The sequence below is a fragment of the Sinocyclocheilus rhinocerous genome, unplaced genomic scaffold (genome assembly GCF_001515625.1).
Source record: "Sinocyclocheilus rhinocerous isolate Xijiao unplaced genomic scaffold, SAMN03320098_v1.1 scaffold65, whole genome shotgun sequence".
NCBI classification, from domain to species: domain Eukaryota; kingdom Metazoa; phylum Chordata; class Actinopteri; order Cypriniformes; family Cyprinidae; genus Sinocyclocheilus; species Sinocyclocheilus rhinocerous.
In genome coordinates, this window is record NW_015662000.1 from 1,508,087 (window position 1) to 1,518,950 (window position 10,864).

General features: G+C 37.7%; 2 protein-coding genes across 2 annotated transcripts in view; one reads left to right on the top strand and one right to left on the bottom strand.

Annotated features, from left to right (window-relative positions):
* The window catches only part of relch (RAB11 binding and LisH domain, coiled-coil and HEAT repeat containing), a 59,962-nt gene extending 53,117 nt beyond the window's left edge, over positions 1 to 6,845 (bottom strand). The window contains exon 1 of the mRNA XM_016536998.1: positions 6,095 to 6,845. Within this exon, the coding sequence (XP_016392484.1) occupies positions 6,095 to 6,554 (460 nt within the window). The 5' untranslated portion in view covers positions 6,555 to 6,845. The remainder of the gene's footprint in view (positions 1 to 6,094) is intronic.
* A 609-nt stretch (positions 6,846 to 7,454) lies between these two features.
* Positions 7,455 to 10,864, top strand: part of LOC107727208 (centrosome and spindle pole-associated protein 1-like) — a 14,259-nt gene continuing 10,849 nt past the window's right edge. The window contains exons 1-6 of the mRNA XM_016536999.1: positions 7,455 to 8,057; positions 8,180 to 8,252; positions 8,398 to 8,501; positions 8,722 to 8,802; positions 9,134 to 9,229; positions 9,777 to 10,108. Of these exons, the coding sequence (XP_016392485.1) occupies positions 7,983 to 8,057; positions 8,180 to 8,252; positions 8,398 to 8,501; positions 8,722 to 8,802; positions 9,134 to 9,229; positions 9,777 to 10,108 (761 nt within the window). The 5' untranslated portion in view covers positions 7,455 to 7,982. The remainder of the gene's footprint in view (positions 8,058 to 8,179; positions 8,253 to 8,397; positions 8,502 to 8,721; positions 8,803 to 9,133; positions 9,230 to 9,776; positions 10,109 to 10,864) is intronic.

A 10,864-nucleotide genomic window follows, 5' to 3' on the forward strand; every position in this document is an offset into this window, starting at 1 on the left:
GAATACTTTCCGTACCCACTGTATATATATATATATATATATATATATATAAATTGTTTTCTGATCTTCTGAAAGGAGACTAATTGAATTTGACAATGAAGTTGGGTACTCACTCATGAAAACATATTTTAACTTTCAGAACTCAAAACGTCCTCCCCAATACAAAAACACAACTTATGGAAATGTGTTTCAATTCGACAATGTAACCATCCAGTTACACACCAACAATATCTATTCTGGATTCATAAACATGGCTTGTCCAGTCAAACTGAGGCATATTTCTACTATTACACCAGAAGAAATAATTAACAAAAATTACAGTGTATGTAAAGTCTTGATCTATTCTTACTGTATGTAGCACCTACAGCTCTGCATAGAAATCTTTAAGTCTTTAAAAAGACTCCATAAAATAAAATAAAATAACAAAACAAAATAAAATAAGCCATCTCTTCTTTCGGAAAATGGTCATGAAAAGTGAATTAATTTAATGATTGTTGGCACAAAACACTAGACAAGCATGGCAAATGTAGTTCTGGGAAAAATAAATTACATAAGTAAAATCAAATAAAATATAATAAATGATATGGCCTCTTTAAATGCTTGTGCTCTCATGGCACCATTTTCTTTCACTCAAGCTAAATATCACAGTGACTTGAGCATGTGTCACATGATGGCAGTAAAGCTCATGCACTCAGTCCCGTGACCACCAATAAAAATGAGAGATTTTACTGGCCTTCAAATAGGTGATTTTTTTGTGTTTGCATGCCAACGTAAGCTTGCATTCTGTATAAATGCAGTTGGCTAAATGTCAAATGACACTCTGGTAGTTAAATTAGTGGATATGCCTATCACAGCCTTGGACAGAGAAGTATTGATAAGGGAACAGTTTTGTGACGCTCTCTGGGCATGACTTGAATGACAATGCTGAGATCCAACATGTGAGAGTGCCACGGAGCTGTGCTGAATAAACGTCTTGTCAAACTGGTTGACAGGGAGGGGCTGGTGGTTCTGCGAAGGCAATATGTGAGCTTGACCTATGCGTAAGATGCTTCCTTCAAGGAAAGATATTGAAAAGCTCTTGTTCAATATGTCAGGCGAGTCATGTGACTCGTAAGCGATAAATGTGCACACATACTTGCTTCTGTGTGGTAAAGTTCACATAATCAACACAAAATTAGAAATGATAATCTGTTTGATGTCAAAACACTTTCTTATTTTCCAGTTTAATATGCAAAAACTATAAGTCAACCATTCGTGGGTTGATTTCCATGAAAAAGGTAACATCAAAGGGAGTTTTTGTGTCTTCTCATCATTGAGCACACAGAACTTCACATCTCCTATCAGAATTTGGCTACTAAGTGTTTTGCATTAGCAATACAAAGTTATTTTAGTAGCTCAGGAATCTGAGATAGTGACGCTAGGCTAGAAAGACACTGTTTATACAAAAAGGAGCCATTTATTTTTAGACACAGGTTACCAAAATCCATAAATTAAGCATTAACTACAAAGCAAATGGCCACAATAATTAAAAATCAAAGCCACACCCTCAGGCCCACATAAATGCTCCCTCTTTTTCGTTTCAGCTACACTTTTTTATTTTAATATTTTTGTGGAAGCCGTGAGATATTTTTTGATTCTTTAATGAATAAAAAAGTTCATATGAACAGAATGTATTTAAAATTTAAATCCTTTGTAAGTAACATTATAAATGTCTTTACTGTCACCTTTGATCACATTCTTCTAATGCATCCTTGCTGAATAAAAGAACTAATTTCTTTAAAAAAAAAAAACTTGATCCCAAAATTTTGTTCAGTATTGTATATTGACTGACATACGGTTTCAATTTTACTTAATAAAAAAAAACATTCAGTGAGCTTTACCACTTATGTGGTCGATAATTTTAGGTATTTATAATGTAAGCGCGTATTTAGGCAGTAGGTCAATGCAGATTTGCAGAATATTGTATAGTAAGAATCAGTAGAAATTTTAAAGGGGTCATATGATGCGATTTAAATTTTTCCTTTCTCTTTGAAGTGTTACAAGCTCTTGGTGCATAAAGAAGATCTGTAAAGTTGCAAAGACTAAAGTCTCAAATCCAAAGAGATATTCTTTATAAAAGTTAAGAGTCAACCACACCTACCTAAAACGGCTCGTTCTAACACGCCCCCACATACCTACATCACTATGTGGGAAGATTTGCATAACACCGCCCAAATGTTCACACAAAGAAAGAAGGCCTAACTTTTATTCTCGCTGTAGTTGGGGCAATATATCGCACAACAAAAAGTTGTTATCGTGACAGGCCTACCCCTTTAAGTACATTTATAAGGCTGCATAAGGCCTAATGGTGTCTTCTGGTCTGTTTGCTGTGTGTCATTCGGAGCTCAATGAATAGGCTGGGGGCGGTGGGGGCACAGTTAATTGTGCAGTAAACTAGATTCTGATGACAGCCCGACAGCTGCTTCACAAAAACTGATCCAATCAAGTCTGCATCATACAGTTTACAATATTCATTCAGCGTTGCTTCAAATCCTCTCACATCCTAAACACACAGAAGCCCTTTCATCCCTGAAACGCTTCTCAAGCGGATGCTGCGTCTCTCTAGCAAAGGATAAAATATTGGCGAGACCGTGTGAGGTGTTGATAATGTCTCTTCCTGCAATGACGTGACAGAAGCGTGGTTGAGAGCCATCTGCTCCCTCTCAGCTGGTTGCCAGATCCTCTTTTAGGGAGGGGGTTAGTTCCATAATGCTAATAAAACCTGGTCCCTGTGGCTCCTGAAACCTCTGTGTTCTAGAACCAGGTCAATACACAGCCGTCCGCAGCAATTAGGCATGTATTTAAGAGCCAGTTAAGTGCGGTTCAGTCTCCAATGCAGACTAAGTAACCCAGTTGAAAAAAAACACTGTTTAAAAAAAATATTGATTGGCTGACACAAACAGGCAACCCAGGTCTAGTCTTCTAATTTCAATAGCACCCCCCTCTGGTCTTTTGGTCCTCTTAAAAATAAAGGTTCTTTAGCCTCGGTGGTTCCATGAAGAATCTTTAACATCCATGGAACATTTCCATGTCCTTTAGTGGATTTATGTTTCCTTTACATAAATCTCTTAGATCAATGTTTTGATGTTACCTTTTTCGTGGGAAAAAAAAATCCTTTTTTCAGATGATTAAAATGTTCTTCACACTAAGAAAAAAAAGGTTATTTTAAGAACTGTTCACTGAAAGGTTCATTCATTGTGAAACCCAAGGTGGTTATTCTATGGAATGACTAGGGGGAAAAACATCCTTTTAGAACTTTTATAGGTCTTAAAATTTGTATGGTTTTATTTTTGACAGCATAATTCGTAAAATCAAGAAATTTATAACAATTTCATTTTACAAAATAAATTAAGGTTTTCATGTACAGTGGGAAGGTTGCAGGACTACATGCAATTTTACGAATCTTAATATCAGATCTAGGAAAGATGGTTGTCATGCGAAACGGGACAAATATTCAGATATAATACTCTTTGCAATAGGCAGCTGATTAGATGGATTAATGATTGTTTTGAACCGTGAATAAGCCTGCATGAAAGCCATTTCAACATGCCCACCCACATGTTCAGTCAGCAGCGGGCTGAGAAAATGTGCAGTTGATGTGCACTTATGCCAGACAGTCACACAAAAACACCCCACATAAAAATTGAAGAAATACTGATACAACCAGTTCCTGTGGCTCAGTGGTAGAGCATTGCGTTAGCAGCGCAAAAGTTTGTGGGTTCGATTCCCTGGGAACACACATATTGGTAAAAAATGTATAGCCTGTATGCACTGTAAGTCGCTTTGGATAAAAGCGTCTGCTAAAAGCATAAATTACAACCAGGACAGATTTGAAAGCATTCAGTCTAATATTTGATCAGTACTTCCTCATTCAATCAACCTGTAGAATACCTGCAATCATTCCATAAGCTTCAGCAACCACACAGAAATTTTCAATTAGGTTGTCATCATACAAGATTCGTATGAAACAATGATTCAAGGCTTGTGCACACCAAGAGCGATAACTATAAAGATAACGATATTATTTAGCATCCACACCAATGAACGCTAACTTTCTGTTTATTATAAGTGCACACACAGTTTTGTGTGTGTGCTACTTTAAAAAGCTTGAGTCAGGTGGATTCTGATTGGCTGTCAATGTTTTTGCAACGGCCATTGCTATTATTTTTTAATTAAAAATATTTTATATTTTTCACATTATTTATTTATTAAACTGTTGATTATTTAACATTATTTATTTTTATTTATTGATATTATAAATGTTAATTTGTAAATGAGGGTTAGAGTTTAATCCACAACTTAAAGGTTAAAAAAAGTACAAAAAAGAAAAAAAAAATCCTCCCTGGGTACATTGTGTACATTGCACATTTATGCAATATTCTATAACTGTCCAAACACATCTAACTTGCAATAGCACAGAACAAAAGCTTGCCTAATTATATGGTAAATGGCAACAGCTGATTGGTCAATAACATTTTTAAGGTGGGGTTTAAACGGACAACTTACCCAAAAAAGATGATTCTATCATCATTTACTCACCCTGATGTTGCAAAACTGTAAGAGATTCTTTCTAGAACATAAAAGAAGCTATTTCGAGACATGTCTTTCTTGTCCAAATAATAGAAGTCAATCGTAACCAAAACGTTTTGGTTGCCAGTATTCTTCAAAATATCTTCTTTTTGTGTTCCACAGAAGACAGACAACAGCTTTGGAACACCATGAGAGTAAGTAAATGATGACAGAATTGTAATTGTTTGCTTTCACTTTAGATTATTGGTTTTTGTAACCTAAAATGGCTCCTTTTAACGAAGGCTTGATTGTCTTGCAAAAATGTCATTGATCTTTAATCAATGAAATTCTTTCATAAATGATCAACATTATACAATTTTGCAATTTTCAATCCACACTGCAACTACATGCAACCTAGTAATCAAGAAAAACAAATCCCAACGTCATGCTTTGAAAGGCAAATAGTAAGAGGCAGACGAGTGCAGGCTATCAGATAAGAAACTTCATTTAGGAGCAAAGGTATAAGAAACACATAACACGAAAGGAATTCCTGATTACACCAAACAAAGTACATCAATCCCATGTAATCACTGCACAGTGCACACAGTCAGGTTTTACATACCCCTCATATGAGCATCTTTTTTTCTCCTCTTTCTATCCTGCACCTGCACAGCTGGAGTCAGTGGGAAGACTTCACATCACATCACACAACAAAGACACAATCCAGCCCTAAAAATGCTTCCCCAACAAGCCTCTGCACTTGAATGGATTAGACTGAAACACAGTAAACCGCAATATGAAATTTACAGGTAGTCTAGCTAGAGTACTAGTTTGAACAGCTGCAGTGTTGGTGTATTTTATGGCTGTTTAAAGAGCAAAGTGGCTTCGTTCCAAAACCTAGTGAGTTGATTAATTTGGGTACTAAGTAGGTATCCTGTTACAAATCCTAGTGAGCAGCCTAACTAGATAGCAATTTTATATATTAGTTTATGTGCTAACTAGGTATCCAGCTCCAAAACCTAGCGAGTTGCCTACCTAGACAGCATTGTAGTGCATTAATTCGGGTACTAAGTAGGTATCCTGTTACAAATCCTAGTGAGCAGCCTAACTAGATAGCAAGTTTGCAACTTGAACTTTGTACATTAGTTTGTGCTAACTAGGTATGCAGCTCCAAAACCTAGTGAGCTGCCTACCTAGAAAGCATTTTGGGCATTAATTTAGGTGCTAAATAGGTGTCCTGTTAAAAAAAAAAAAAACACACAATTTAAATCAGACTAACAAGATGGTTACCTAGTCTAGCTGGTTTTCCAGACTGGCCAAGAGGAGTTCAGCTAGTTTAAGCTCGTCGACCAGCTGACAAGTGTCCAAAACCTTAACACCTGCCAGCCTAACCAGGTTATGAGACCATTTTAGACTGGTTTTAAATGTTTTTTTGACTAGCATATGCAGTCTCGTAGGTTTTGAAACACGTCCATTACTTCATACAGGAAGACTAGACTTTATTGCAGTTGGACCTACATTATAAACATATTATCTCATGACTTACTGAGCGGACCTCCAGGACCGACACCTTGCTCTTTGCACGCGGGTGGAGTTCCGCTCTGCCGCTCGAAGTTGCCTGGATTGGAGAAATAATCCCGCAGGCGAGGCAGCTCGCGTCCGCCTTCCAGGAGTTCGGTGTGCAGCTCCAGGGCCGTGAGGATGTACTGATCCCGGAGCAGCTGCGCGGCGATCGCATCAAGCGACACCCGAGTCTCCGCGCCTCCTCCTCCGATCCCAGCCACCGCCGCGGCCGACGCGGGGATACCGTCCACACTCGGGCTGGTTCGGTTGTTGGACAGCAGAGCGACTGGCTCGGAGTACGCCGGCGGCGGGGAGAAGGGACCGAGTCTGTGGCCTTGCGCTTCATCACTAGAGCTGCGCTCGGTGTCCGCGCCATCCTGCCTCTGCTCCGCTTCCTCCTCCGAATCACTCACGTTAAACGGGTTGACAGTACCCGCCGCCATTTTGCCGTAAGGTGTTTAGCCAGCTATCTGGCAAATATGTGTCTCCCGTCTTTCTAGACGGATGTCAAGAGCGCTTTATTGATCCTAATCAACGTGGCTCCGGGAAATATGCTTTGGTTGGAGGGGCCGAATGTCATTTCAGCACCCCGCCTCCTCCCTGCCAAGACACGAGCGGAAATGACGTCATGCACTTCGATTAGCCTGGATCCGCCAAGCGGACGTGAGAAGATCCAATGAGAAAACATAAGAAGTCAAGATTTATTTATCAAACGCAAAACAGTACAGCACGCACGCCATATCTATCTATCTATCTATCTATCTATCAATTGCAAATTGACTTCATTCTGTCTCTGCCTGTCTCTCTGTCGTTCTAAGCTCCACCTGTTTTAGAGAACCTTTTACTGGAACACTTTTCTTCTGTTAAGCATTTTGTATGAGGAATTAGGAAATATCCTAATAGCACTTTGAAGTCACAATTCAAGATAAAGACAAATCAACACATCAGCATTGAAACAGACAGATATTTCATCTCATGACAGTCTCATCTCAACTGAAACAGCTGATATAAGCCAGATTTACAGCATGTTTGCCTTGCATCTGTTTGACCATCAGTAGATGTTCACGTGGCTGCAACCTTATTAGTGATTGTACACAATCAGACATTTGTTTGTGCCATCTGCTGGACTGAACCAAGCATAGCATGTTTTCAGTTCTGGCTCTTTGGTCACATATGGTACATTAATTTCTAATTTGCATGTACATGACTTCTATGCAGTGATGCAAATATATTACTTAATTAAATAAACACACAAATAAATATTTTTTGCTGTTCTGTGGCAAAGTGTAGGAGCAGTTCACATGCATGGATCTCATCTATTCATTAAAGGTCTGTTTTGCTCTTGATGTACCAAACTACACCAGATGCTATGTGGATAGCGTTTGATATTTTTCCTCCGTTAAAATTTTTGAATTAGTGTTTATGTAACGGAAGCTATGGTTACCATGGTCATTTTTTTGAAAGGGCAGTAAGTAAAAATATGACTTTTATTTTGAAATATATATCAGTCAGCTGTGAGAACAACTATTGAGTGGTTAATGTTAGTTGTAGCAGTAGTTCCACATAAGGCGCAAGATTCTGAATGCCGCTCAGAAATGCTGTCTTGGATCCGATGATCTCTAGGTTTTGGGACACAGCCATCGTCTGAAGTGTGGGTGGTTGAGGCGCGTGTGTTGTGTTGAGTTGTTGCCTAACAACCTCTGCGTCTGCACTCATCCGCTCCATCTCCTCCTCTAAACACAGTCTTATTTCATTTCCAAGCCCAGAGAGCAGCATATTCACTCTTGTGTTATTGATAAGAGCTTCATCTGATAACGGCTTCTGTCTTGTCCAGAGCTTTTTATTAACTGCTGAGTCTGGTTTGGGAGAATATGAATGTCAACATCAGCAACTTTATGGAGGACAGAAAGGCGAACACCGAAGAAGCGCCTTACATGGAAATGAAGGTAAGCTTAATTTCTAATAGAAATAGTGCTGCTTGATTTCTTTGTGTGTTAAAACATGAACATTTTATGTTTATGTATTTATATTTCAAGTTATTGTTTTATTACTTGTCTTTCTTTCATAGACAAGTTTTGGTAACAAGGAGAACATCAAGCCTGCTAATAAAAAACAACCTTCTCACCCCAAACAGACCAAAGGCAGGATATATTTCAATATAATTTCAGTCAAATTCATATATTCAATACTTGATATTGGATGTTACATTTTAAAATCAGTGTCTGTTCTTTCTCACTTATTTAAAAATGCCATTGAAGATGTTTCATATTGTCGTCTTATTTCCAGAAGAGAGTTTTGGCCTCAGTTTACCTCTTGGAGAGGAATATGAAAGAAAAAAGCAGAAGTTAAAGCAAGAACTACGTCTTGATTACCGACACTTTATGTCCGAGGTACACTATGCTCCTCTGATACAATATAACATTTCAATAAACATCTGAAATAGGTCTATATAATAAAAAATTACTTGCACACCTGTTTCTCTTTTGATGTTTTTTTTTTTAAACTACATATTTAAATAGTTTGTGTTTCTGTTTGTTAATCAGATATATATTTTAAATAAATTATTTATTTTAATAAAGTTTTAATTAGTTTCTTCTATTTCTTCCTTAGAAAAAAAATCAAATTATTGCTGATCCACTTCCACAGTCCCACATGCTGTCTCTCCCCATAAAAGAACGGAGATCAGCAAAGGTAAAATATGTGTTTGTTGTTCATCTGTAAACGTAGGCATCACTAGAGCAAATTCCGCATTTGGTGCCATGACCTGGTTCAATCCGTTGCACAAAGACCCATCCTTACTGTTTGGCAAGCCGTCAGTGACATGAAAAATGATTTGCTTACTCTGACTGGATAAGGTGTCTAGTGGCAACCAGGTTATTGCTGAACTGCAGATCTGTTTTGCGTACACATTTTGAGATTTGTACAATCGTAAAAGAGGTCTTATACTATGAATAATTGTTTATTGTTACCATAGAAATGTAACAGTACACTATTAATGTAACAGTTTTGTGATTCTACCCAGGAAAAGCTGCAGGATGAGAGGAACAAGGAATATAATATGTTTCTCCGAGGGCAAGAGGGAGCACAGAAAATAGGGAAAACTTCAACTACCCCACAGGTTTAAATGAAATAAAGCATTATTTTGTTGATATATGACCTATACATCTACATTAATAAATAATCTTTACAAATGTCCTTATTGAACTACAGTTTAAAGGAATAGCTCACCCAAAAATGAAAATTTGCTGACAGTTTACTGACCCTCAGGCCATTCAACATGTAGATGAGTTTGTTTCTTCACCGGGACAGATTTGGAGAAATTTATCATTACGTCACTTGCTCACTAATGGATCCTCTGCAGTGAATGGGTGCCATCAGAATGAGAGTCCAAACTGCTGATAAAAACATTGCAAGTAATCCGCACAACTCCAGTCCATCAATTAACATCTTGTGAAGTGAGAAGCGGCATGTTTGTAAAAAAACAAATGCACCACTGAGATGTTTTAACTTTAAACCATCGCCTAGCTAAAATACTCTATCCATAAAATTGCTTCCTCCAGTGGAATTTTCAGCAAATTATCATTCAATTCAACTATTCTTTTAAAATTCTGTAGACTTGAACCTCTCCTTGAATCCACAGCATGTGTTGATCATGTTTCTGTCAGGCCCTGGAGAGAGATCGTTTTGGCTCTATTACTCCAAAGTATCCTGTTGGTTCTCTAGAGGTACAAGCGCAAAAGGCCAGTCAGAGCCCGGAGAACACCGTGTTCTCAAAAAGGGATGTTGCCACTCTGACTGAGCCCATTTCCGGAGTGCCTAAGGTATCAAGGCCACGGAGACGCTGGGGAGAGACACCGGATCGCTGGGGAGGCCCTCACCGAGATCACACCAGTTCTGATGAGGAGATAGAGCTCTTAGAGAAGGAGAGGCACAAAAATGTACAGGAAGACACGGGCAAAACCAGGAGAGGAGGAAAATATGACAACAGCTCTCACAGGTGCATCTTACATGTTCTCTCTATTGCGTCCTGTTTATTTTGGTGGCACTCAGAAGTTGATATAGTTATATTTGAGGAAACATAATAAGAATAATATTCTCTTGAGGGACTTCCGTCTAGATCGGTTATAATTAGGCCCATATGGAACTGTGATGAAAACTCCACGGATTGGCACGGATTTTGCGCACATGTCATTTACAAAATGATATATCTATTCTGCCCCATGCATGTCCATTGATTAGATTTTCTGGAATATAATTGCATTTTGAAAACTTTTTAATGTTGCTTACATAAAGTAAAATATTTCTGGTTTATTTAATAATGACATTTTACACATACAGGTGCATCTCAATAAATTATAATGTCGTGGAAAAGTTCATTTATTTCAGTAATTCAACTCAAATTGTGAAACTCGTGTATTAAATAAATTCAATGCACACAGACTGAAGTAGTTTAAGTCTTTGGTTACACATTTTACCGTAAATAAGTGCACGCTGCAGATTTTACCACATTCAAATGTGGAAAAACAAGTACAGATTTATCACAAATTAGTAATTCTGATTTATCATTAGTGTCATTGTGTGGTCAGATATTTTTATACAATGGCTAATAAACGTAAAATAACTCTCACATTATAAATAATTCAATATACATTAAAAACACCAGTATTGTAAAATATTATATACAGTCAAATTATCAGCAGCCATTACTCCAGTGTCACATGATCCTTTATAAATAAATATGATATATACATAT